The sequence below is a fragment of the Semicossyphus pulcher genome, unplaced genomic scaffold, assembly GCF_022749685.1.
Source record: "Semicossyphus pulcher isolate SPU_LCO1_2020_fin unplaced genomic scaffold, fSemPul1.0.p SCAF_8, whole genome shotgun sequence".
Lineage (NCBI taxonomy): Eukaryota > Metazoa > Chordata > Actinopteri > Labriformes > Labridae > Semicossyphus > Semicossyphus pulcher.
Window position 1 is genome coordinate 18,426,576 of NW_027211759.1, and position 27,015 is coordinate 18,453,590.

General features: G+C 42.3%; 1 protein-coding gene across 1 annotated transcript in view; it reads right to left on the reverse strand.

Moving 5' to 3' along the window:
- The window catches only part of shank3a (SH3 and multiple ankyrin repeat domains 3a), a 143,777-nt gene that overhangs the window by 66,152 nt on the left and 50,610 nt on the right, over window positions 1-27,015 (reverse strand). The window contains exons 4-11 of the mRNA XM_069685922.1: window positions 21,136-21,244; window positions 20,432-20,583; window positions 19,789-19,956; window positions 15,877-15,993; window positions 7,643-7,720; window positions 7,132-7,198; window positions 5,457-5,686; window positions 5,097-5,266 (exon numbers count right to left, since the gene is read on the reverse strand). Of these exons, the coding sequence (XP_069542023.1) occupies window positions 5,097-5,266; window positions 5,457-5,686; window positions 7,132-7,198; window positions 7,643-7,720; window positions 15,877-15,993; window positions 19,789-19,956; window positions 20,432-20,583; window positions 21,136-21,244 (1,091 nt within the window). The remainder of the gene's footprint in view (window positions 1-5,096; window positions 5,267-5,456; window positions 5,687-7,131; window positions 7,199-7,642; window positions 7,721-15,876; window positions 15,994-19,788; window positions 19,957-20,431; window positions 20,584-21,135; window positions 21,245-27,015) is intronic.

Below are 27,015 nucleotides of genomic sequence, written 5' to 3' on the forward strand. Positions count from 1 at the left end.
TGAGCCTGAAGGCGAGGAGGCTCTCAGTTTATCTACTCTCACCTATGGTCATGAGCTCTGGGTACTCACAGAAAGAAGGAGATCATGGATACAAGAAAGCAAAATTAGTTTCCCCAGCAGGGTCTGTGGGATCCCCCTCAGCGACAAGGTGAAGGACTTTGATATGCAGAAGGGGCTCGGAGTAATGCCTCATGGATACATTGAATATGGGAACATCACAGGGCAGACACAGAGCACGCTGAAGGGGTTACATATCCAATCTGGCCTCAGGACACCTTAAATTTCTCCAGGAATAGCTCTTGGATGCGACACCTACACCACCGTTGTTATGCTGTCGCTCCGACCACCCGGACAGAAATGTGTGGCAGAAGACGCTGAAGAGAAGCTGATTGGGTCTTATCAGTCACTATGTCTCTCCTTGATTCGTTATGCACATATCTTTTCTAGAAGAAAATAAATCAGCCTTGAGGAGTGAAAGTGCTTAAATGCTTGTCTAGAAGGAGATGGTTACTGACTTAAAACTGTGTTTTAAAATGAAGATGTATGAGGGTGGAGGTAGCCTTAGTACCAGTTGCTAAGATTGTATAATACTTGTACACTGATAAAGCATCCTTTACTGCATGACTTGACTGTATTGATGACTTATTGATTATTGTGTCAAGGCCAGTGTCAGCATCAATGTTTCCAACAAAGCAAAGAATAAAAAAAACAGCATCACTCTCTAACACAAATGTTTACATGCACAGAGGAAAACTATTTTGCCCTCCTTTGATGTCAGTTCTCCACAGGTGAAGCAGAAGAAGCTTAACTCCTCATCTCCTCCTACTCTTCCTCCCTATTCCTGTCCTCTTTCCTCTCTGAGCACCTCAGCCCTTTGGCTGGGTTAAGACACCATGGGTAATCTCCACAGCAGCAGCCACTGCTGTGACTAAAGCAGAGAAAAGGGGGAAGATACGGAGTGAAAAAGGGGTGAGGAAAACAACAAAGAAAGGATTAAAAGGTGAAGGGAACGGGACATCCCCATGTTCTGCTTGTTACCATTTAACATCACATGAGGGGTTGCACTCTTTTCTTGCTCACTGACCCCACCAGCTAACACAAAATGTTTTAGGCAACGTTGTGTGATTTGAAATGAAGATTTGGTGTTTCCATACTTTTTAGATAAAGGGCAGCAAGATCTTTACATCATTCATTTTGTCCAACCCATAGTCTTGGTAGGTGTTTTAAAAGGAGGGTCTTATGTTAATTTCAAGCTTCATATTTTAATCTGTAATACCTGTGGAGTAGCTTAGCATAATTTACAGTTAAAGAAACTCATCATTTTTCTCACACTGGTGCTCTATGCAGGCCCTCACACAGCCTCCGCCTGAAACGACTCAGTGAGCTCTGTCCCTTTAAGAAACCCCACCCCTACAAGCCCGCTGTCTTCTGATTGGCCAGCTCTCAGCGTGTAGAAAAAACTGTGTGAAACCTGCCGTTCACAGTAGACTGAGCTGAGAAGCCTGGGGATTACTGCAACATACTTTTACCTTTACAGATTCGAAACTTCACCCACATTTAGTCTGGACACTGTAACATTATATAAGTCTTAAAATGTGAAACTGCATAATACCCTGTCTTTACTAGAACCTGTAAGCTGGTGGTGCTTTAATAAACTAGAAGGAAACTTACAATAAGCATCTCTGAACCAAACGATTCAGAAGTACTGTACATTTGTAACATAGTGACTTCTATCTGGCAGCTAAGGAGCTTTTCTGTCAAACCCAGACTGATAACTTGGTCCTAAGGTTCAAAGCTAAATATCACTTATTCTGACACTGACACTGACAGGACAGTGTCCTCTAGCTCTCTTTGTATTGGCAGCACTTTGTGGTAAAGAGCCAATTAACCTTTAATGACACATGCAAATTTGTTTTGTCCTAAATAAAATGCTGCCATGTTATCATATCATCACCCACTGTCATGTCCTATTACATCGTCAACCACGTCAGCTGGATTGATGTCTATACGCACACTTTTCTGCTTTAATCTGTGCTGTTGGGCTTTGTTTGTGTTTATTTTGTGATCTAGTCTAAATAAACCACTCTGACCTTTCTGTATCCTCTCTGTCGTCCCCATCTAAACTTTCTGCTGAAGCCCGGCCAAGCTATTGAACCCTGGCAGCACTGCACACGTGCGACGAGGAGGAGGTGATGGCGGGTTCCACAGGAACTTGCTAGAGTCTGCCGTGAGGCGGGTTGTTGACCGGCCAAGCTAATTTCACACTCCCCTGGTACCCATATTGCCTCTAGAGTTACCATGGGCATAAACAGAAGGTCAGAGAGAGAAACAGAGAGAGGGAGGGAGAAATATTAGAGGGAAAATATTCAAGGACAGCATCAGTCTCACTTGGGTGCAGGTTCTGGCCATGGAGACCAGCTGCTCGTTTTGGGCTTTTTATATATTCACCTCGCTGAAATGTACGCTGAAGAACAAGGTCTCAATACCCTTTGAACAGAGGGACATTTAGGCCAGGACACAGGACTTCTTCTTTTTCACTTTTACCTTATCTTTTTCTTTGCACTCTTCCTCGCAAAGCTACACACTTTTAACACAGGCACAGAGTACAACATGTGTTTCTGCGTCAGTGGACATTAATGGCAATTAAGTGCCAAATATAGTAACATAATTTGTTACCATTTGAGGGCCCAAAATATGTCTGAGAGAAAGAGAGGGGGGTTATTACACAGTGTTTTTTATATCCATCCATCCATTAATTATCTACTCTGCTTATCCTGTTCAGGGTCACGGAGGGGTGGGGGGGCTAGAGCCAATCCCAGCTGTCATTGGGCGAGAGGTGGGGTAAACCCTGGACTGATTGCCAGTCAACCACAGGGCTGACTCAAATACTCTTTTCCCACCAAAATTAGCGCGTTGACGCGGGTTGTTCAGACCTTATAAATGCCGATTGTCTCTTTTCCCATTGCCAGTGGAGTATTCTCCTGTTGGTCTCTTTTCTGCTGCGTCACCGTCTGACACGGCTAAACAGGGTGAGTAAACAGTGAAGATGTTAAGTTGGTTAGGTCTTTATTGTATCTATTACTCATTCAGTCTGTGTATCAAACTCGGCACCGACAAATTTGGAACGATGTTCGAGCGCTGCTCGGATGAAGACGGGTGGAATTTGCAGTAAAGAAAACGGAGCATAGCATCGTGCCGGAAAGGGGTAGGAGATTAGCGTGTCGACACGGGTTTTGTGTTCCCATCAATGCCGATTGGAGCCGAGGAAATAATCACCCGGGTCTACTGCAGAGTCATTGGACCCGGGTCTGAATGCCGATTGTAACCTTTCCCACTAAGCAAAAAGGCCAGATGTCAGCGGGTGTTAGCGGGTTTTTTGACCAGGGGGAAAGTGGCTATCGAGACAGACAACCTTTCACGCTCACACCCACACCTAAGGGCAACTTGGACTCACCTAACGAGCATGTCTTTGGACTGTGGGAGGGAGCCGGAGTACCTGGAGGGAGCCCACGCATCCACGGGGAGAACATGCAAACTCCACACAGGCAGGCCCACTTCGTTCGAACCAGGATTCGAACTAGTAACCTTCTATTTGAATTCAAGATTGTGGAAAATGCCGACATAATTTAGTGTTGCTATGCTGAGTGATGCACTGTACATGTTCTTAAAAAAGATGGTTGCTGTAGATTAATGGCACTGTGTGTACATGTTTGTGTGTGCATGCATGACAGAATGAGAGCTACAGAGAGAGAGAGAGAGAGAAAGAGAGAGAGAGAGAGAGAGTCTTTGATGGATGGAGTAAAGTGACAGGAGAGTATTAGAGTGAGAGGGGAGTGCGGCTGGAGCTGTGTCTGTAATGCAATTCCCCTGTCAGACATCAGACTGCTCCACACAAACACACACACACACACACGCAGTGAGTGGCATCCAGGAATCACATTAGGTGTGTGCTGTGCGTAGGTAATCTTGCCCTGACATATGATCATAATAAAAAGCTTAACAAAACAAGTGTCAGACAACGACTTAAATCTATGGCTCCAGCATGCGATCAGAGCCGCAGTTCACTGTGCAGTTTGTCTAATGGTTCATCTTACAAGGGAGGGGATTTGTTCCAGCAGCACAACTACATCTGTAGATTTATGTATCAATCGAGTGACAAGCTGTTTTGAACTGAGTGGCCCGTCCAATGACATTACTCACAGCTCTAATTTTGGAGTGGATTCTCCGTCTCTCAGTCTCTCTCTCTCTCACACAAACATACATACACACATTCACAGCTCGGCAGCCGTCAATTGGTCCCCATGGTGATCATTATTAGCCTCTTTCTATCTGTATTTCACTGAAATGTACAAACACCCATGCTCTTGGGCCTGTGCAAGTGCTTATACTGTACATACACGTTCATGCATATAATCACACACAGATTTGAGGTATGTTATTTGCCCTCTGTCCTCCCAGCAGGACGAAGGCTGCACTTCCGCCTTGCTTGTTTTATAAATAGAGTTGCTGTCTTTGCCAGAAACACACCTTTCCACCGAACACTACCCCCATACTCTGATAGGAGCACAGGTCACACAACAACTACACCAAATGCAATTATAACAAACCTCACACTGATCAGTGTTTCAATCAGCCAATAAACATCAGGTACCCCATTCAATCCCCAGTTTATCCTTCCTACAGATAACGTTTCCGGGAGGTTGCAGGCACAGTTCTGACAGGGAAACGACTTTTATATGTGCCTGTGGGATTAATGCTTGAATAAATAAAAAAAAGATTTGGCACTGATTGATGTTATGTCATGTTTATCACCAGTAGCAGGCTGTAGCAGATGGAAAGAGGATGCAGAATGTGGCCTGGTGACTAACAAGTGATTCAGACTCATCACATGGGGCTGTTTGCTTTTTGAGATCTTGTTTAAATATCAAAGTGCTTAATAACAAGGCCAATCACAGATCATCTATTTAGAGGGAAAAGCTGCCAAGACTGAATGTGTGACTACGAGACATGAGTTAGGAACAGGGAGAAAGAGATTGCTCTGTAACAGATAGTCATCACTAGAAATAATTTAAGAGGTCGAGGCTAATCTTACAGACCTGAGTCTGCCACGATGGCTGTGTCCATGAGGGTAGCCATAGCTGTGGGACCGCCTGGGAACCGGCTTGTCGTCTTCATGCAGGTGATGTAGTGATGGTGAGCGGGAGTGGGAGGATCTGGAGCTGCCCGTACTCTGGAGACTGCTGTCATGGATTTCTCCGTGACGACTCTGGCAAAGAGCAGGAAAAGAGACAGGTATCATGTGCGCGTGTAAAAAATTGTATGGACAAGCCAGAAAAAAAGAGACTATATGAATAGTGTTACGTCAATTTTTTTCTTCACCTGTGCCTTGTTTATAGTTTCCATGCACGCAATAACAACTCAAACACCTTTTTGAAGAACCACTAGCTCCATCTTACCTCTCCGAGGCTGCTGTGCTGCTGCCCGAAAGCTGGCAGACTGCGCAGTGAGGGGACAGGCGAGTGACCCTGACGTCCACGAGTTTCTCTGGGGGTCTGACCGTGGATGTGATCGTGGTCCCCGTTCAGGTTGTTGTCACTCGCAGAGCGGAGCAGGGAGCGCGGTGAGGGCAGGGGGCCAGTCATCACACGTCGACGGTTGGTATAGGAGGGGGTCTCCCTGAAAGGCACTGAGAGGAGACAGAGACACACGCTGTCCAAGAGCACCTCTGAAATGACTCAGTTTAAAATAAGAAGCTACTGTAGTAAGCAGAGGGAGCTGTGAAGGGAAATAACTGACTCAAGGTCATTTTAATGACTTGGACTCGAGTCGACTCGAGTCACTGTTTTGATGACTTTAAAATAAATTACTTGAGACTGGACTTGGACTTGAAGCATGAAGACTCGGATGACTTGTATGCATTCACAAGTTTGAATGTTAGCTGTTAAATATAAAATTATATAATTCAATGTTGTCATGTTTCTGTCTAACTATCAAATCTGTACACAGCGCAAACTGGTAATCATGATTGGACGACTCAAAAAGCTCCCTGGTATGTGATTTTCATGATTGGATGACTGGCTGTCAGTCAAACTCCTCGCTATGGCAACACACAACATACATACACAACACAAGCTACCTGATATTTTTTCCCCAAAGAGAAGCCTCATCAGTCGTTCTCATTACTACACAATACTGTCTCAGATCAGACCATCATCATGGCTGCGTCAAGATAATACAGATACAATTCAATGTCATACTTTTTGAACAGGTTCTATACATTGGCCAATAATATCATTACTAGACGGGCTACTAATACCTTGTCTTTTCTCTTTATAAAGACCGGATACTACAGGTGAGAGTGCTGGATCTTGGGTGGAAAAAAAGGGACTTGACTCGGGACTTAACTTGCCTTAACTAAGGACTTGACTCAACTTGACTTGACATAACCTGTGACTTGATTTGACTTGACTTGCCAGTGAAAAAATGACTTGAGACTTACTTGGGACTTGTCACAACACTGGTTACTAGGTTGCACTAATCTGATCAGTATGTAGTTATTTCACTACATTTGCTATGTGTTTACCCAGGCTACAGAACAAGTAAAGCTGTTTAGGATTATTAGCATTACTGGATTTTACTCTTATAATGTAAAAAAAAAAAAAAGATGCATTTTACCACAGCACAATCACTGGGTAAAGTGTAGCTATAGTTCAATCATGAAGTGGCAAATCTTTCACATGGATTGAATAAACAAATGTCTACAAACATCCAACACTTATTTTGACCTGTTAATTATTAAAAGGGGTTAAATATTTGCTGGTGTACAAACGGCTGTTAAATTCTGTCCACACTAGATGGCAGAGTTTCCCTGTATTTTCCTGTCACAGAGAAACTGCTCAACTCAGCAGGGATGCAATCGAATCCTGAAACCTTCTCCACATGCACACTCACATTTACATCTCCTCTTTCCTCACACCTGTAGATAACCTGTATTCACACTCCTTGAGCTCCTCCACTATCCAGTGTGCTTGCCTGACCTCTGCATGATAATACATTCAAGTCTATAATACATTTCAATCTATGATATAATAAAAGCAGCCTGGTGATGAGCAACCGTTGCTGTCAGCTTACCAACATCTGATGCTTTGTGGACCTTTATGATTTCAGCCAGATCAAAGTTTCCTGCTATTATAGCCACCTGGAGAAATGGAAGAGGTATGTGGAGAGTGAAGGGAAACAGAAAAAAGGTGATTAAGGGGCTCATAAAACACATGAATTTAAATAGAACTGTTTTTCTTTACTCCATAAGCCTCCCAATAAATAGTCGGAGCAGTGGCAGGTGTGCACAATCTGTATTTATGACAATGTTCTGGGAACTGTGTGGACGAGCCTGCCTTTTGTGCAAACAAATTAACTTAGATCTAAACAGGAAGTGTGTGACAGTGTTGATTTCACACAGACTCCATCAACCAGAAAGGCTGGAACTTAAACAGTGAGGCTGGAGGCTGCTGTTTAAATCTCAATCTACATATTCAGTGAAGCAGCATTAGGCCGGGTAAGACAGGTAGTTTAATCCATCCAGCTTTGACATGTCAGAGAGGAAAGCTATGACAGTGCAGTAGTTCTTGGACACCACATATACCTGAAAGGCGGTCTGGCTGTTGTAGTTCTTTATCTCTTTATTGGCCCCCCGGAACAGCAGCACTCGCGCACAGCTATCCTGGATATTAGCAGAGAGATATATGTTTGTGGCAAGGACTTTTAAATGTCATGGTGTTTGATTTTTACCAAATGAAACAACATATATTTACACAAACAAACACACACACGCATACACACAATGATGGATGTAGCTCCTGTGGGTGCCAAGTTTATAATTGGTCTCTCTATTATAGGGTGGTGGTATACAGAGTGTAAGTCAGGTGTCATGGAATGGATCGGCTGTGGTGTTTGTATCAGAGGAGAGCAGATTTTAAATGTCACATGAGATAAAGTGCATCTGAAGTATCAAACTAGTGCGGATGCTAATAAAAACATGAGCGGAAATCACACTGCTTCAGAGGCAGGATGAAATTACTCCAAAATTAATACAAGAACAAAACTTTGTACAATTTGGACATGATTTGGTTTTTCAGAAGCAGAATATTAAGTGTAATGCAATTATCAACGGGCGGTGCAGTGTGACAGATGTTGCCGGAGGCTGCATTACAAGCAACCTCTTTGATCAAGTCAAAAAGAAACATGCCTCTAAGTATGAGGGCTGAGTGAGAATGACTCTGACAGAGGCAGCTCCGGCGCATGTGCACTGCATGCGGTTGTCTTAACAACCCGTCTTACATAAAATCAAGTAAGTTTCCGTTGCAATGAAGAGAGAAATAACTGAATGACTTGGAACAAGGACCTTAGTTCAATACTTTTTTACACAACCTCTTTCTCCTACTGTCAAAGTGATTTTACTCATTTATTTTTATTCATTTATTTAGCACATATTAATAAAATAAAAAAAACAAAAAAACAACATTTTAAGAAAAGGAGACGTGCAGGGGAAACCCCGAAACCCTCAAGGGGCTTGACAAGTGAGATTCCCTATTAAATGATACATACATTCTGTTACCATCAATCAAAAACAATAATAAAGGTGTTTATACAAAAAGAGAAAAAAGATGAGTACAGAGTTGTGTTGTGATGTTGACATGGGAGTGTATAAGCTACACAACTAACCACAGACCAGGTGAACAGTTGCGTATTCTGCTTAAAATATTGGCAAGAGTACAAACGAAAATGCAGTGAGAGGTCACGATGAGGCGGGTTGTGACATTTCTGAGCAGGTTTAAAAGTAGTGCAGAAAGGATATACAAGAGCCACGAGGAAGTTTGTGTTTGAGAGAGGAAACCTGAATGAACCTTTTATTTAAAAACTATCATAGAAGGTGACGGAAAATGAGCTCATTGCAAATGGTCTTTGGTGCAATAATGTTGAAAGCATAACTTAACTGATGCAAGTAAAACAAAATGAGAAAAAGAAGAATTAAAAGTCCTCTGTGTGATTGTGAAAGCAAGCAGAGAGGTATGTGTTGAATTGCAACTTAATATCAAAGTAATATCACTAACAACAAAAATATGACTGCAGGCTACAGCTGAACTCTGAACTCATAATTTTCACTTCATTTACCGCAGCTCCATCAGATATATCAACACATACCAGCTCTGCCTGCTGCACTCACAGCTGCTTCTTCTCCTCCCTCTCTCTCTCTCTCTCTGTCTGCAGGTTAAGGTGGTTTGTGTACATTTTGTGTCCTTAATGCTTCTTAATATGTCACTTCATCTCAGTTTCATTTCCCATGAAGCTCCTTTCATCCATCTTACCACACTAATGATATCATTCTGTATGTGTGTGTCCACTGCCTGTATCCTCCCAGGCCCAGCTCCAGTTTCACTCGACACTGCTCTTATCTCGTCTTAAAACTCGTTTCCAAGGTGACTGAAGCGTATCAAGTTATTGGCAGTAAAACACACATGCATTCATCGAAGGAAAGTATATGAATGCTCCTGCAAAAAACTTCCATCACGCAATTTTAAGATTCTCCAATGGCTTTAAAGCTACATGAGGCGGGTGTGACAATTAGTCAGCCCGTTTGTGTACGAAGTCGTGGGAAGATGCTTGCCTCGGCTTCAAAAGATTCTTCCTTGGCAGCAAAAAATATTATTGTCTATTGACACAGCTGGTCCCCTCTCTTGCAAAAGCAGTTTCCAGCCAGTTCAATGAGTCGATTCTAAAATTACAACCTAGACATCTTTGCCTGAGTCACATACTACTCAACACTGACCTAATTTAATAATAGCTGGTGTTTGAAGCACATTTTACCAGCTGCATGTGTTTCTACATAAAGACATGATTTCATACTAGAAGCAAAGGCCTTTGAAGCGCTGATAAAACCAATGGATTCACAGTACATAACAGCAGTCTGCACACATTTCAACAAAAGCACAGTAACCCTGAAGTTGTATATAACAGCTGAGCTACAGGAGAGAGCAGAACCATCACACAGATGACCAACACACACACAACGTCCACTCTGCAGAAAAAAGCTCTCATTTCAAACATGTATGAACTCATGTATCAGTTATACCGAGGTAGCTAAGTCCCAGCAAAGTCTTAGTCGAGTACTGCATTCAAATAACAATTTAAACGAAACAAAAAGACGCAATCATGCAGTGTAGTAACATAATCTTGGAATACAAGGTGACTGTAGTAAGACGATGTTTATTATAAAAGACATTCAATGTAGGATCTGTTAGCAAAGCAACTCTTAATATATGATCAGACTTTATTAAAAAGGTTCTGTTCACACATTCTACCATACAATCCCCCTCAAGTGTGTCAGACTATTGCCATATTTCTGTGTGTTTAAATGGGCACAGGCCCCTCTGGCAAAGTTCCAATCTGAGATTGATAGACATGGTAATGTGGCTGTGCGCTGGCTGACTGGGGGTCGATATGTAATTTAACACAGAGCAGAATTAACAGGACTGGCCCTGCTGTACAACCAGCACAGTCACTCGGGTGACTCCTGTCACCACTTTCAGGCACATGCACACGAAGGTCCATCGAACTTGTAGCTCAGTTAATAATGTTCATGTGATTTTACTCATCAAGCTGGATAAACCTGGTGAACCTCTCTGGTGTTACAATGCAATACTGAGCTAACACTGATGCAATGGAGCACCCTCTTCTGGTTAGACACACAGATGGGAGCTATGTGGGTGCTGTGCCTGACTCTGCCCTGCCCTGAACTGAGCACGCTCACTGTGGTGTCAAGTGGTGCGCAAAAAACGTACATTAAGCTGCCAAGTTCATGTAAACATGGATGGAGTCATGGGGCTTTTTGTTAATGGGGCAGGTGTTATGAATAATGCATGATAACTCCTGCTTCTAATAGCAGCAGGAATACAACCACTCAGTCTGAAACATCTAAAAACCTACATAGATAAACGCCTACAGCTGTTAGCTTAGCTAATTGCTAACCAGCCATACATTATGCAATTTTATGCACAGTGCACACACACATGCAGACACACACACACCAGTTTCAATGATCTCCATTTGCAAAGTAATTGAAACTAAAAGTGAGGACCTTACTGTTTATGAGGTATTACATTATATTTCGACAGATCTGTTGGTGACAGAATATGTTTATTTATTGTGTGCACAGCAACGGTGGAACAATAGGACCGTGAAGCATCCCACAGTGCCACTAAACTCACTTTGAGAACCACTGGTCTAACACACACAAGGTTAAATCAGTCCATTTACATGTAAGTCTTATTTTGACAGTGAATGCACGGTGTACATGTTAACAGGAGTTAACTGCTAAAATGCTGGTTTGGGCACCTAAACAGCTACGTCTTTGATTTTGTGCCTCTCCGATTCATTCTACACTCCTTTACACTGATGAATAGCGTGAACAGACATGCATGCAGACACGCCGAGGCCAATTACAGTTGGAGCATCTGTCTTGCTCTTCCCTCCGCTGCTTCCTGTAGGAATTCATTAAGAAAGCCATTCCAGTCGTCCTCACCGCGGTTTGCTAGATGTGATTACATTAGCTACATAGGAACACATGCAGTAGTAAGCTAAGTCGAGTGCCTGACAGTAATAAAGCGGGTCAGTCATGTGTAAAGAGTGTGACAGATGGTAACTCTCAGTGTTCGTTCTCTCATTAGAGATGAAGGAACAGATTCATCATCCTAAACTGAATGTGGAGCTTGTTTTTACTTTGGATTGTGACTAACATGTAAAGCACAAAAGACACATGATTAAATGCTGAGACACTTTAAATAATAGCGTATTTTTTCTTCCATATTGTGCGCAACAACAGCACAATACAATTACTGTAGCATAGAACACAGGCAAACTTCCTCTGTGCAGCTTATTTAAGAGTTTTCTCAAGGTGGTTCTGTGTGTGTCTTACACCTCCTGTCTTTGATTTCACTCATCAGTGTTGTCCCCACTTGGTATCTCCTACTGTGTCCCTTCTCAATCATTCATCCAGGCACCTCCCATGGATCTGTCTGCAGGTAAAAGACCCCTGCCATGCCTTCATTGCTGCTGACCACATCTGCCGAGCTAAAAGCCCACTAAGTAAATATTAATGGCTAGCAACACGCCAGAAATGAGACATTCAGACCATTGATCAAGCTTATTCTGAAGCTGGTTATGTTATTTTCTCATTCATCCACTCTCTCCCTCCTTTATCTATCTGTCCCTCTTTCTGACACTCTCTCTTTTCTCTCTCCATATGGATAAATTGATCATTGCAACTGGACTACTAGTTTCCCAGTCAATTCCACCAGCCCATTTCTCTCTGTAATGGCACATAATCATCCCGGCCCGGCCTGTTTGGAGCCTGCTGGAACCCTGCTAAGCGACACAGTTTCTGGGATCAATCAGCTTAACGTGGTGTTCGGCCCCAAGCTGCAGAATAACAGCCATCCTTAGCAGTGGGAGCACACACAAGCTTGTGCACGTCCATTAGCAGACTCTACACTTACAAGAAGTAGCACAAGTAACTGTAAATTAAACTATTCATGTATTCTACTCTTGATTACATCCCCTCTTACTCCACAGACACACACACCCTCTCCCTGCCTCCACTGAGAAGTGGAACATGTAACAACTTGAGTCACGTGGGTATGTTAGGAACAGCTTGTTTTAAGTTTTGATGTTGTGCTTCCCAAACCCATGCTGACACACACACACACACGCGCGTGCGCACGTGCACGCACACTCTCCCCTCTGTCTCCTGAGACTTGGGTGTTCCAGCCCACTTGAAGCAGGTCATTCCTCATGACTGGAATTAGCAGAGCCGTTCACTGTTACAATTACAACACGCAAACACACACATACATGCATGCACACATTTTTAACTTGTTTGTATGCAAAAGAGAGAGAAAGAAGAACAGAGAGGAAGGAGTAAAGTGCTCATTTAATGTTCATGAACTGAGCACTTCTTTTTTTCCCCCGCAGAAAAGCCTCGTCCATATCGCCCAGTTACATGTTTCTCTTTGAGCAGCCTGGTTTTCACTGCCTTCATCCCCCAATGTCGTCATGCACCTCTCCTGATATAGAACACAGTCATTCATATTTAAAATAGAAACTCTCTATGTCCTTCTCTTTTATCGCAACCTCATAAGAGCATAAAAGTATATTACTACTTTATAAGCTGCTCCTATCATTTAATCTTTCAGGTATCACATACAGTGTGATGCAAATAACACCAACCCGACAATCATCTCAGACTCAGTAAGGGACAGCAATGGTTGGCACATAGACTGTTTAAAAAGATGGACGACATGACAGCTCCCTAAAAGTGAAGCCAACATCTCTCTATCGCCCCCTGCTGACTGGCTGCAGTATAGGTCATAAAGCCCGCCTACTCCATGTTAACAGATGGGACATGAGTCAAACTATGAAATCAAAATACACGACAAATAAATGTTTCTCAAGCATGGTGTCTGTCATTATAGTTAGTTCTTATCATGCTGATTTATGTCCAAGTGTTCATTTTTCTGACATGTTTAGTTTTAATTAGTTATTTGATGCTGTAAAAAGGATGATTGACAGCTCTGTTGACAAATACGGCTCCTGCAGCCGATCTGTTCTGGATTAGCAGAGCAGAGGAGGATCGGCGAGAGGAGACGTAACGAAAACAATCACTACAGTCATTGAAGTTTCCATATCTGTGAACGTCTGCTTCAGACCAACACAAGAAGCTGTTCTGATGTTAAATACGCCAACATTGCTGTTTTTTTCCGTAAGTAAAGTGTTGTTGGCGGAAGTGGCTACGGCGGCTTCAACTGCAACTCTGGCTCCAGATGATGTCACTAGCGCAAGATGTCAGTTGATCGGTGATCTTTTGAAAAATCCAAAAGAGACTTAAAGATAAGGTTTAACATGTTATATCTTTATCTTATTGTCCACAAAACCTATATAGTGTAGCCAAAGCCTGATATAGTGTGTTTATATAACATAACTATTTGTAGTTTAATTTTTTTTTTTTTTGCATTATTGCCAAATAACATCTTTCTGCTGCTGTAAATTCTCAGTAGAGCACAAGAATTGTGAAAATGAGCAGCTGAATTTAGCCCCTCAATATGCACTATTAAACCCCTGGTTGAGTAACATCAGCTTGAAACTAAAGCTGTTTACAAAATGCTGTCCTATTTTAGAATAAAAATACATATCTGAACCCCCCTTTTTAAGATGTACATCTTCAGTATGCGCTAAACCGGGTCGGGCCCGGGGAGGGTAGAGGGCGTATTAAGTGTAATGTAAGTAAATGTAAGAACATTTATAAGTATAAGTATAAACAGATTGTTTTTGTCATTTTTTATGGGATGTTGTGGCAAACTGAGAAATACAAAACAAGTCAGTTATCCTTAAAGACATGCTGTGCAAAAAGAAAATACTTAATAGAGTCCAGTGTAAGCTCCTTTAGTGTGTACTGAATGAAAGCTTGTCACCAGTACAAAGAATCAAAGCTGATCATTGGTCCTAATGAGGACAACTTGATAATAACATAGTACAACTGCATGGGGTCCCAGTCGGGCACTGCCAGGCTCTAAAGTATCAGTTACGTGTTAATACAAAGCACCTAAACAGAATTAACTCCAGAAAAAAACTGTTTTCTCTTTCCATCTGAATGGCAGCTGACAAAGCGTGTTAATGTGCAGTGATGGCAGCCCACATGAGACAAATATTCCTGATCTCTGGCCATATCGGTGCCGCACTCCCACTTGGACCGCTTCTCTTCAATCTCGCCTTTCAGTCCATTATCTCAACAGGCAATAACAGCAGGGATAATGATCAGGTAAAGGATACCTCTGCTTCGGACTGTCACTCAAGTACACACAAGTGTGAATGTTCAAGCACACACACACACACACACACACACACACACAAATACAGACAAAGAAGCAATGCAGGGTATTAATGCTATCCTGCAAATCAGAGGAAACTATGTTAAGCTTTCTTTATGTTGCACTTTTTAATGCTTCACACATTTTCTGGAAGCTGTGAAATTGAATTTTGGAAAAGTGTTTGGGCTGAAACAAAACGATCAGCTTTCGATTTGCAATTGGAGAAGTGGACGGATAAAAAGCAGTGACTGTAGCATCTGAGTGATATCGAATAGAAACGGGGTATGAGGCGATCAGAACTGTTACTAGAAGCGCAGGTCATGCAGTGTCTTACATAAAATCAATAGGATCTTGTAGTATATATTCAGGAGGCCCTAGAGTTATGGAAAGTCTGTGCATTACATAACTGCGTGCTTGAGGAAAAAACTGAAGCCTTGCAGGTTCAATGCTACAGCAGAGTACAGGGCCGCTTCTTCAACTCTTGGAGGACAGGCAACCAGAAAGACTTTAACAGAACATAGCACCAACACGTTACCATTCACATGTACAGATACACAAACCCAACGAACCCACACAACAGACAGAACATTGAGACTGAATGATTTTTCAGGACAGCTTCAATTACAAACGCTTGTGAAAGTCCACAGCAGGGTCGATGTGTGGCAACTCCAGTCTGAGGGAGGCACCGTTAAGTTCAGGTAACTAAAACCATTCGGTTCAGTTTAAGGAAAGTCTATGGTCATGATTAATTATTCAACAGATCCAGCAGACCAGACATTTTCCTCCCTTAGCTCCAACATGTCGCCCTGCTATGTGAATATGATCCCCCCCTTTGGCTTGAGACCTGCTATGTGAACACAACCCCCCCTTTTGCATTGGCACTGCATATTGGCAGTGAATCATGTCTGCATCAACACCCCGCACACAAGCTCTAATACATGTCTCTAATAAGACATACCTGGTTGTAGAGGGCACACACATGCAGGGCAGTGTTTCCAGATGCATTCTGGGCGCTCATGTCGGCTCCGTAGAACAGCAGATGCTCCAGGTGCTGCACATGGCCATAACGGCACGCCTGAAACGAAAACAACCCATGTTTATAAGCATGCACATGAGCAGGACGGCATTATTTACAGTCATATTTGTTGACCTGAAGAGAAATGAGGTGTGAAAAAGGATTTTAACCAGGGATGTAACCAGATGAGTAAACAGCACATGGTGTTTTTGTGAGCTGAACAATCGCAATGAAAAGGGCTGAAAATTGATGCCACAACACATAATTTGAGAGTTTGGCTGCAGCCCCCCTCTGGCTCTTCCTGTGGGTCGAAAACCAGCCCCTTTTTATTCGACCTACCTCTTTTTTTTGGCACAAATACAATTTGAGCAGTGATTTTACTTGATTAGCTTGAATATGCTCAAACACAAAGGTCTGCCTAAATACATTCTGCACACTTAAAGGGTAAATCTTTATTAAATTAAACCATTTAAACCTCAGAATTAAAAACTAATACATTTGTTCCTTGTGTTTTTTCCTGGGTTCGTTCTCCTCTCTCAGGCTGTTTTTAGTCCATATAAAGAAGCTCTTGTTTGTATCAACTGGGGCTTAATCTAGTTAATTTAATTATTCTGACAACAGTGACAATTTTTCTCAGATTCTGTGTTTCACATTACTTGGAGAAAAACACATTTCATCTTTTAATCTCTTTCTGTCTCCACTCCTTTCTCCCTCCTGCTCCGGAGCTTTGTCTTGTATCATTGACAAAAAAGCACACCAACTCTCCCCAGCAATTGTTTCCTCCTCCTGCGTTCTGTCTCGCTAAGAGTGTGTGACAGCACGGAGACAGCGCATAAATAATGCTGGGATTGTTGTTGGTTATCAGACGTTCCGCAGTGTATCCTTTTGTATACGATATACAGCAGTACAATAACAATGCTGAGAGGACAAGAAAAGGCTTAGAGGAGACGAGGAGGTGAAAGAAATTAAATGGGGAGAAAATATGCAGGGCTGAATGATGACTCAATGTACTGTAGCAAATCATGATCTGATTGTGAGTTGAGCTACCACTCCCTTTATTTTCTGTATCTGCACACTGAAAAGACTTATGTCTTCATTACTCCCTGCAGCAGTACCTGAACAAACCAGGATATGATGGGTGATGGAAACAGCATCAGTGTGCTGAGAAGCCCACAGACAGGACACCAGAAACAAACATGGGGCCTCGTACAAGAACATGTATTTTTATCAAAAAATTCATCTCGGATTCACCAAACTCTCTCATGAATATCGCCCGTTCAAGACGGTGGGAACGTTTATGAGATTTGATCATCGGCATAATCAAGGTTGCTACAACATGTTTTCACATTGGCAGGGTTTGTGATGTCACAAACCCAAGGAGCCAATCTCGTTAATGGACATGGTGACGCTATGCATATCATTATCTGCAACCTATGGTAACCACTTCAGTGACGTGCGAGCCAGCTGTAACCGTCATCGTAATTTTTGCAAACTCACTACTGACTACTAACGTGAACATTACTACTACTAATTAGTACATTTCAAGCTAGCTAAGTTTCAATAAGTTGCCACTAAACGATGGCAGAGACGTGTTTTGTTTTCAGCTGTAATTTTACGAAAGGAGAAATGTAGTACATAGTGAGTGGGGACTATGCAGGTTGGGAATTTTGAATGAGGGAGAAGGAAGAGGTGCCTTGGGAGGATTTTTCAAGGTAATTAAACATATTTTGCGATTTGTGATTTACTGCCCGCTGCCTTTGTTTACATTTTCCAGGGCAAAACATTTAAGTGAGTGATACATATGACTGTTAAAGAATGCAGGAGGAGATTATTTGTTAAAAAACACCACTTGAGCACGCACAGGACAAAATCAGCAAAGAGATAAGAGGTATGGCTTTGTCCACAGGGGGCGCCAAACTGAAAGTTCCTCACAGGGGCTTTAAATTACAAATTCATCCAGATTAGACCACTGTAATTTGTAAATCAAACAAGTGTTTTTTCCCTGTGAAGAAAGGATGAGTTTTTGACAGTGGCTCCACAAATTCTCTATAATTGCTTATATGTGCCTAAAATCTAAGCATATGACTGGTTATTGCATGAGGTCAATTTAAAGCAGTGTGCCACCTGCTGCATTTCCATTGGATCTTACCAATAGTTACCCTATTTCACTTATAAATGATATAATTCAAACTTTTGGTTAATTTTATTTTTTAATGCCAGACTACCGAGTTCATTTCTGCTTGTCCAAGGGAAAAACCATTTCATAACTTTGTGAGCTTTTCATCTTGCCCATAATTACTTCACAACAACAATAACAAGACCTTGGGATGAACTACACCAGGCTGATCATGTAGCTGAGTCGCTATGAAAGAGAGAAAAAACAGCTAAAGGGGGAAGTTAATGGGAACATGTAAGTAATAAAAGGTTAATGCACTGATACTGTAAAACATGGTGCCTCTTTTTGCAGTTTTATTTGCTGAGTTGGGTTTTCTCTGCTACTCACACCAATTATTTATAATATCTACAGTGGCTTTAAATAGTTGGGTGTCATCTTTTATGATAAAAATCAATTTTTTCCAGAGAAGCCTGAAGAAAGTTTGCATATTAATACTCCAAATCCGTGAGTTTATTTAACATTAGCCGTCATTACAGCAAAAATGTTGCTATTCAACATTTGCCCTGCACTTACTCACATTCAGTATCAACAGCAGAAGTAGCGAGTCCCACAGCTGTCTGTTTTATTCCATTTACAGTAAAAGAACCTTCAGACCTCCGGTGTCTTCCTGTCACTGCTGCAGTATAAGCTAAAAAACCCTGACACAAACAGAAACAGCATGTAGGCACCAGCCTCCATTATGTTTACCGAGCAGGGCAGGCCTTCAGGCAGTTTGTCTGTAGAATGCCCACAATGTGCCATGTTGGCTTTTTGCTTGTCAGAAGACTATTTCCACAATTAAAACAGACAGTTATACCAGTGGGAAGACAATGACAATGTTTCATTGAACTCCGAAGTCCAGGTAAGTTGCGATGCACGATATTGTATTTCTTCCTGATATCCGATATGCCGATATTTTCCAACCCTTTTTGCTGATTTTGATACCGATATATTAGACACATTTTTTTCCACCCAATTGCAGAGAACATCATGTCTCTCCTGAAGCGGAATTGATATCATGTCTACTCTTATTGTAGTGGCCTCAAACTGCAGACATCTTGCACCCTTCTTCATACTTGACGGAAGAGGAGTTGTATAAAAGGTCACGTGTCTGATCACTCATGTTTCTGAGTGCACCTGAATGCAGCATCTCCTCCGAAACACAGCAGTGATTGCTGACGGACTCTTTTTATCGTGTGTGCGTCCATGAATATGTACGTTAGTTTTGCACTGATGTTTATGTTACACTCTGTTAGCGTCGGCATTGTGCAAGTGTTCTGCATATCTCTCTCTAAATTCAGAATGTATATGTACATGTATAGTAGGTCTGGACAATGCCATTTGTCAGATGAAAAAGTTTTTCAAATATTTGCATTTATTTCTCCTGTATGGAAATGCAGTAAAAGTGCAGATCAATAAAAATAAATCTGCCAAATTGGTGAAGGCGTCTCTTTAGACTGGAAAAAAAAATACACCCTTTAAACGCAGTAGGTCCCACAAGCACATGACCCTCCTGAATGGATTCAGACTCCCACAAAAGAAATTCTCAAACAAAGAAAAACACACACACAAAAAAAATCAATTCAGTGAAACTCTGAAAACCAGACAAGACCTGCTACCCTGCACCTGCATTTTTATTCTGCACACAGCCCATCACAGTTCTGTCTGTGTGTGCTTTTGTTTGTGTGTCTGTGTATTACCTGGTGTATCTCCTGCCAGCCGTTCTCATCCACGCAGCCGACCTGTGCATGGTCGTGCAGCAGCAGCTCACAGCAGTAGGGGTCTCCTCCCACCATGGAGCTGTGGTAGAGAGGAGTCAGCCCCCTGCTGTCTTTATAATCAGGTGATGCACCCAAGTCCAACAGCGTCTGGTGGGCAAAGATGAAGGTTGGATGGGATCATGCTTAAATGACCTGTACAGTCCTTTTGGATGAGTATGACATTTCAAGACTTATTTTACTAACAGCTTTTTGCATGTTGCATGGCCCAGTGGCATTAAATATAGACAGTGCCATAATATGCGGAAAACCAATTTCAATCTCAACAGTTCTTGCTCAACAGGAAATTAATTATATGACTCATTTCATTAAGGTTACAAGCCTCCTCAAACCAGACACATGCAAGGCCATTCAGAGAACATGCCGGCTCATTCATAGAGGGCATGTTAAGCCTCACTTATTGAGTAACTGCTCAAGCACCCTCTGCCAGAGATTGTCTGCCTGCAAACTCTGCCTCCCAGAGGGAAAGTTTACAAGCAGCCAATTGGTGTAGAAAAAGGAATCAAAGAGATGAGTCAGCTTTCTTGTATGAGTGTGTGTGCCTGTGCGTGTGTGCTAGACTCACAATAAGTGCTGTATGGTTCTTGCTGCGCACGGCCTTGTGTAGGGAGGTAATGCCATCCTTTGTTCTGAAGTCCAGATGCGCCCCTCCACTCTTGAGCACCTTGATGAGCTCTGCACATCCCTCCAGCTGTGCTGCCAGCGTTAGAGGACATTCTGTAGAATCCAAGGATGAGCAGGCAAACAATATCAGAAATCGACGTATTTGCAGTGAAATGTTTAAGCATTCTTCTTAGAGAGTGAACATCCACCAACTGAAGCTGTCACTATTTGATGGGAAAATTGCCAACTACAGTAATTAAAACTGTCGGTTCACATTTTCAGTGAATCTGGATTTGGAAGGCGGCTTGGATATTGTGATTGTTGCCCCCGCTTTGTCTAAGTGGCTGCTTCCTGTTGGTGTTAAACCAACCTACTCTCATGTCCCCCCTCGCTTCACAGCTCCCCGTCAGACAACAGGTCACCCAACAGAGAAATCTCCTTTATGGCTGGACAAACATTTGCATAAACATGAGGAGATTAGCAAAGAAAGTAATCCAGCTTTGCCCAGCATGCAGGAGGCTTATTTCAGAAAATCCATAGATGGTCATTTTTTGGGGAGGAAAGAGAGAGACAGACAGAGAGAGAGAGAGAGAGAGAGAGAGAGAATACAGTTCATTAACTAGAGCAAGGTAAGGATGGGGTACTTCTTCGCACAGATTTCCTCACCTCCTGTGTCTGGATCGTGGAAGTTGGGGTCCAGGCCTTTTTCCAGGAACCTTGAGACCTTTTCAATGTTCCTCGTCTGTACATACTCCATAAACTTCTTCAGGTTTGCCTAATGGAGGGAGACAAGGGAATGGGAAGCAGAGGAAGAGACATCTGTGATTGGGTGATGTCAGACTCATGTGGATGGGGATGTTTAATAATGCAAGTCAGAGATGAAAGCTAAAGTCGCTGCACTCTGTGCTCTCCGTGTGTTTGAAGGGTTTATTTCTGCTCTGTCATGCCAAGCTAATGGACCATGAGCAGAAGATACACAAGCTCTAACAGGATTGACTAAAAAAAGACAGGAACAGGGCTATGAAGTAACATTAAAATGAAGCCCTCTCCTTTGGAGATTAATGTCAAGAAAATGAGTACCTGAGGCCAACTTCACATCGGAGTTCAAACGAACCACTCACAATACTGTGAAAAGTCTAAACCGTCATACAGGCGTACACAAACCTACAAGCAAACCCTAATACACACATACTGCTCACACACACTAATACACCTTATTTCCTCGTTGACTTCTGATTAAAAATATTCATCACCTCTGATAGGTGTTAGCCTGTGGAGTACTGAGTGAAAAATGAAGCTATGAGCAAGGTACCAGCACTAACAATTCATAATAGATTACTATAGCCGGAGGAATCGGGGCTTCAATCTATCTTGTGAATGTTACTGAGAGAAAAAACATTACAGCACAGACTGTATCTGTAGTCTTCCAAAAGAAATGAAGTGAAGCATACATTATTAACACGAATGAATTACAACATTGGACATACAAACTATCAAAGAAAACATGGATGAAAGCCTTGTATGTGTCTTGAAGATGTAATTACATACACAGTATCTGTAGCATCCCAAGTGAGCCTCACAGAGAACTTTCATTACTAGTGCATTCTCCCAAGGTTCCTCAGCCTCAGACATTATGTAACATCCACATGTGCAAAAGCCCCCAGACACACAAACATTATTTTAAGCAACTTAATTACCGCATTCAACACAACAAACTTAAAAAGATACATATAAACATGCAAAATCCGGAGCAGGAATACTAACGGTTTGACACTCACCATGTGTGGAAGCATATACTGTAAATCCCTCGTTCTGAGAAGTCACTCTCTACAACACCTCCCGAATCTCACATCACAGACCCTCTTCCTGTCACACTGAGTCCCCTGCAACCCGCTTGCATCTACAAGCCTGCCTCTGGTTCACACACACAACGACACGCTGCGAGGAGCTGCCGACCGCTACTCTCACCATCTCCAAGTCAATCTGAGTGAAAGAAATTCACTCCAGCTTTTTCCTTTTTTTTTTTTGTACAAGCTCTGTGAGGCAGTTGTTATGGTGATAGGATACAAAGACAGCTCCGGCAGCCAATGTACACGAGTGGGGAGAGCACTGAGGTGGTGTTTGTGAGCATGTGAGTACGTGCGTACATGAGTGTGTGTTTGTGTGTCCTGCATCATGCCTTGAAGAGGCTCTGGGATGATTTGCCGGTGATCAGCTGGATGTGATGTGTGTTTTATTGCCTGTTGAACAGAAGGCTGATAAAAAGGCTTTGTTTTATCTGCTCAGCTGAGGGTCTTAATAAACTCCATATTTTCTCTCCTCTGTTATCTCTCTCTCTGTCACACACACATACATTCACACACACACATGCAAAGACGCACATTATTTCCAAGTCACCATGACAGGCTGAGGATCTTCTAAATATTATGAACAATCAAAAGAAGGACAGTCTGTCAAACATTAGATTTGAGAGTCAAAGCTGAGCAGAGCTGCTGGAGTGACAAAACACAATCTGCTCATTGTTATATTTGCAAGACCCACCGTTAGCCATGAAAATGATGCAAGAACAAAGACTTTAATTTATGTTTCACTGTCTTTCAATTACAATGAAAAAGACTAAAGATTATATTTCAAGTTCTAAAATATTAAAAAAATTCTGATGATTGATGATCTGATTTTATCCTTAAAGGGCCAGTAGGCTGATTTTCAACCTCAGTCCTATCATGCTATTATGGAGAGCGAAGCTCCTTTCCTTGGCTCCGTCGAGGTGTCCTTGAGCAAGACACCGAATCCCCCACTGCTCGGGGCGTGTGTCCATGTGCAGCCCCCTCACTCTGACATCTCTCCATTAGTGCATGTCCATGGAGTCCTGTTTGAGCATGTGTTTATTTTTAAGGCCTGTGTGTGTAGCATGTTAGTGAAAAAATGAATTTCCTCTCTAGGATTAATAAAGTATCTCTTCTCTTCTTAATGCCATTATGGAAGGAAAAAAATGCAATGTCGCTCTGTGCCTTTGGAGGACGCTATTGGCTTCTCCAATGGGCCCCGGAAAACCTTCCGGGGGCCAGGGAGCTTACTAAACTACACTTCCTCAATCTTGGATGCCTGCCTCCGATGTCATGTCTCGTTCAAAATCGTCAGGTTTGAAATGTAGACTGCAGAGCTGGAGATTTTTAGACGATCCACAGGTATATTCTCATCATATTTCGGATTCTGTACCGCTCTGAGCCGTTGTCTGCAGCGATCAATGTCCTTGACTGGAAAACGGTAGTATTTCACTCCAGCGCCTCTCGTTGGGACGTTTCTTTCAGAGGGAGGGGCGCAATGCATGCTGGGTGTTTTAGGAATGTAGAATGGGTGAAACCACGAGCTGTTTGTACAACTTTCTCCACAGCTATGGCGCCAATTTCAAATATTATTGCTTCTATCGATTACAGAGAACACCAGCTTCGACCGCCAGTGCCTTCCTCCAGGGGAGAATTGATCCTATAAGTATTTAATAAAAATCACCCCAACTTTAATCCCAGCAGCTGTTGTGCTTTAGATAACGCAAATTCCCTGTTTTTTTTCTGACTCCCTCTCATTTTCACAGCTTAAACAAGATAATGTGGAAAGCTGGTACCCAGAGATGAGTGTGGATCATTTTATCTAAACCATCTGTCCTCCCATTACTGTTTACTTTTAGCAGCATAAAGGAGCTGGGTCTGTCTTTGCATCATCCAGGCTTATGAATGCACACGCAGCAGGGCCTGGTGGTGATTGGAAGTGAAATATTTTAAAAGCAGCTGACAAAATGAGTAGTATCTCAATCTGTTCAGATTTCATTTACATATTTGCCGAGTTTCATTCACAAATGAATTCGGCTACTGTCCCTCACAGGCTTTCATACTGTAGGTCGGATATTCTTTCTGTTGTTCGCTGGGAAGAGAATTACTTATCACAACCTCCCAGTAGATGAAAATATTGCTCCAGTACAAAACCATCAGCAAAAATGAAACATTACATTAAAAATATACAACAGCTGAAGAGTGGATAGTAAACTGGTTAGCAACAAAGACAAGGTCTATAGAACTATAAGATGAGTGATATAACCCTTGGACGTGTTGGACTTTATAGAGCAATGCAATATTTCTAAGAAAAACTAAATAAGGAGCATTACAGAGGTCCTGAAAGGAGATCTAATCATCACACAAATAGGTGATGTTTGGGGGCTGGCTTGGTATGTGTATGTGTACAGCTGCAGCCGGATTGTAGGTAACTATTTCCACATAAAAGCACAATTGGTGCTTAGAGGAAGTGTGCACTGTGCAATATATGCCCCTCATTTTTTCAAGTACAAATCCATTTTTTTTAATTATCTGCCTCAAACTTTCCGGATCGCCGTTGTAGCCCGGGTGCTAGCTGCAATTGGCCAAAGGGGGCAAATATCTGATCCAGCATGTACTTCATTTAAAAACAAAACCCCCAGCAGCTTCAGTAACATCGCCTCCAACAGATGAGGCTTTGCTTCACCTACGTACACATTCTTACAGCTCTACATGTCAATTCAATTATTTTATGTGTGGCCGCCTGTTTTAGTTAGCATGTGAGCTCACTTGTAAAATACAATCACGTACACACGCAATTCTTTTCCGTGGAGAAGCTGCAACCCTGCGAAACACGTTTGTATCTGTGTATGCATGCGTACACACATTGACGTACAAAGAGGTAACTCTGCATCACCATGCCCTGAGTGCTGATGGGCGCTGGATACAAGCAAGCACAGAATAAATCTACAGTCTTCAAAAAGAAGTGATTCATCACGAAATGAAAAAGCTCCTCAGCCAAGACAAACACATTTCCTTCAGAGATAAAGATTGTGCTGTTAGTTATTCCTGAGTGTCACGCTGTTGGCAGATGAAGAAGCAGAACAATTCCTCTTTTCAGTAGCCATTTAATAATGACTAATAATACAGCTGGAAAGTCTCACAGAGCTAATACACATCCCTCGCTTTCAAACAAAAGTAACACTGAACAAGCTAACAAGCCCGGTATGATGGCACAGACACCAACACCTGCTGTTTAGTTCAAACATATCAATTAATTAATTCTGGGATTTCACTCCACAAAAACACTGAAGCTTAGACTTCTTGAAAAGCAAGCCATGTTAATTATTAGAAATAATTCTCCAAGAGGCTCCACCACAAACACGGCAGACGTCACGGCTAGTAGCTTGAATTAACGGAGGAATAGAGCGGACATCCGGTGGCACCCACCTGCACTTCATTGCAAACAGTGCTAGTTAAATACACAACATTTTTAAACAGCCAATCAATACTCTATAACCTGCAACAGGCCAACAATGTCACATTATTGTTTCCTCCGAGCGTTTGAGTCTCATTTCATGCATCTTCCACCTGCCATGATTAATCAGTTTGAGGCTAATCTTTCACAAGTCATGAGTGTATTCTTCTGTATCACGGCCATCACGCAGCTTGCAGGCTTTACCATCGGACGAATCATAAATAGTTCACAAATTTATAGACAGAGACATTTACTCATCATCAGTGATCGAGCCCAAACTTTGACGAACAGTCTGACTGGTGGTGTCTGTATGAGGACGGGTAACCCTGCTGTGCTGGGTCATGAAAAAAACAGATGGAAGACAAACAGAGAAAAGAGGAACAGAAGAGAGAAGGGATGGGAGAAAATGAAAGATGGTGTTTCATCTCGGTGCAGCAGAGCAAGAAACAGCAGCAATAATCAACTCCTAGAATCTATGGCATCTTACCAAGTCTTTAAACCAAGAAAACAGCCTGCAGAATCAGGCTGATTCTCTGCACGAGGTGTCCTCGCCTGCTCTCCATATGATTAGAAATCACTGTTCAGCTACACCATTTGATGTTAGCTGTTCTGGATGTGAATATTATTTCTGTCTCTGCACACTCTACGGCTAAAAACGTCTTCTACTGGAAATGTATTTAACTTGATGCTAAGATCTAAAGATTGGGAATAAAGATCTGAAAAATTCTAATCAAAATCATCTTAAATTTGGAATCTAATATATTGTTGACATTCAGTAACGAGTCAAACACCCTTAAACATAAAACTACAGTGTAGCAGCAGCTGCGGCTTAGGGACCCTCCTGATATTGAGGGGCAGCAACTCACTGCATTTAAGAGCTCGGATATAATAAAATGACAATTCAGTGGACCTCAGACTTCATCCTGACTAATTCAAGATTATGCCCTCCCCTACAGACTTTGTGTGAATACCGCCACATTTGGATATGTGTCCTGAATAATGTGAAGCACTTTGTAAAGGATCTGTGATCAGAGGCAGGAAATGACAGGAGGAGCTACTCCAGCTAGCAGGAGGAAGAGGATAAAGGTTCCTTCTTTTAATTCAGTGCCCTGAGGAGGCTCTTGTCTCCACCACCACTAAGGGGGGATTATCTGGCACTACCTGATAAAAGAGTGGGTTGAAGGCCGAAAATTACAGAGATTTCTCCTGCCTCCCCTGTCTCTTCCACTAACAGTGATCTGCAGCTATCCTCCCTTGATTTCG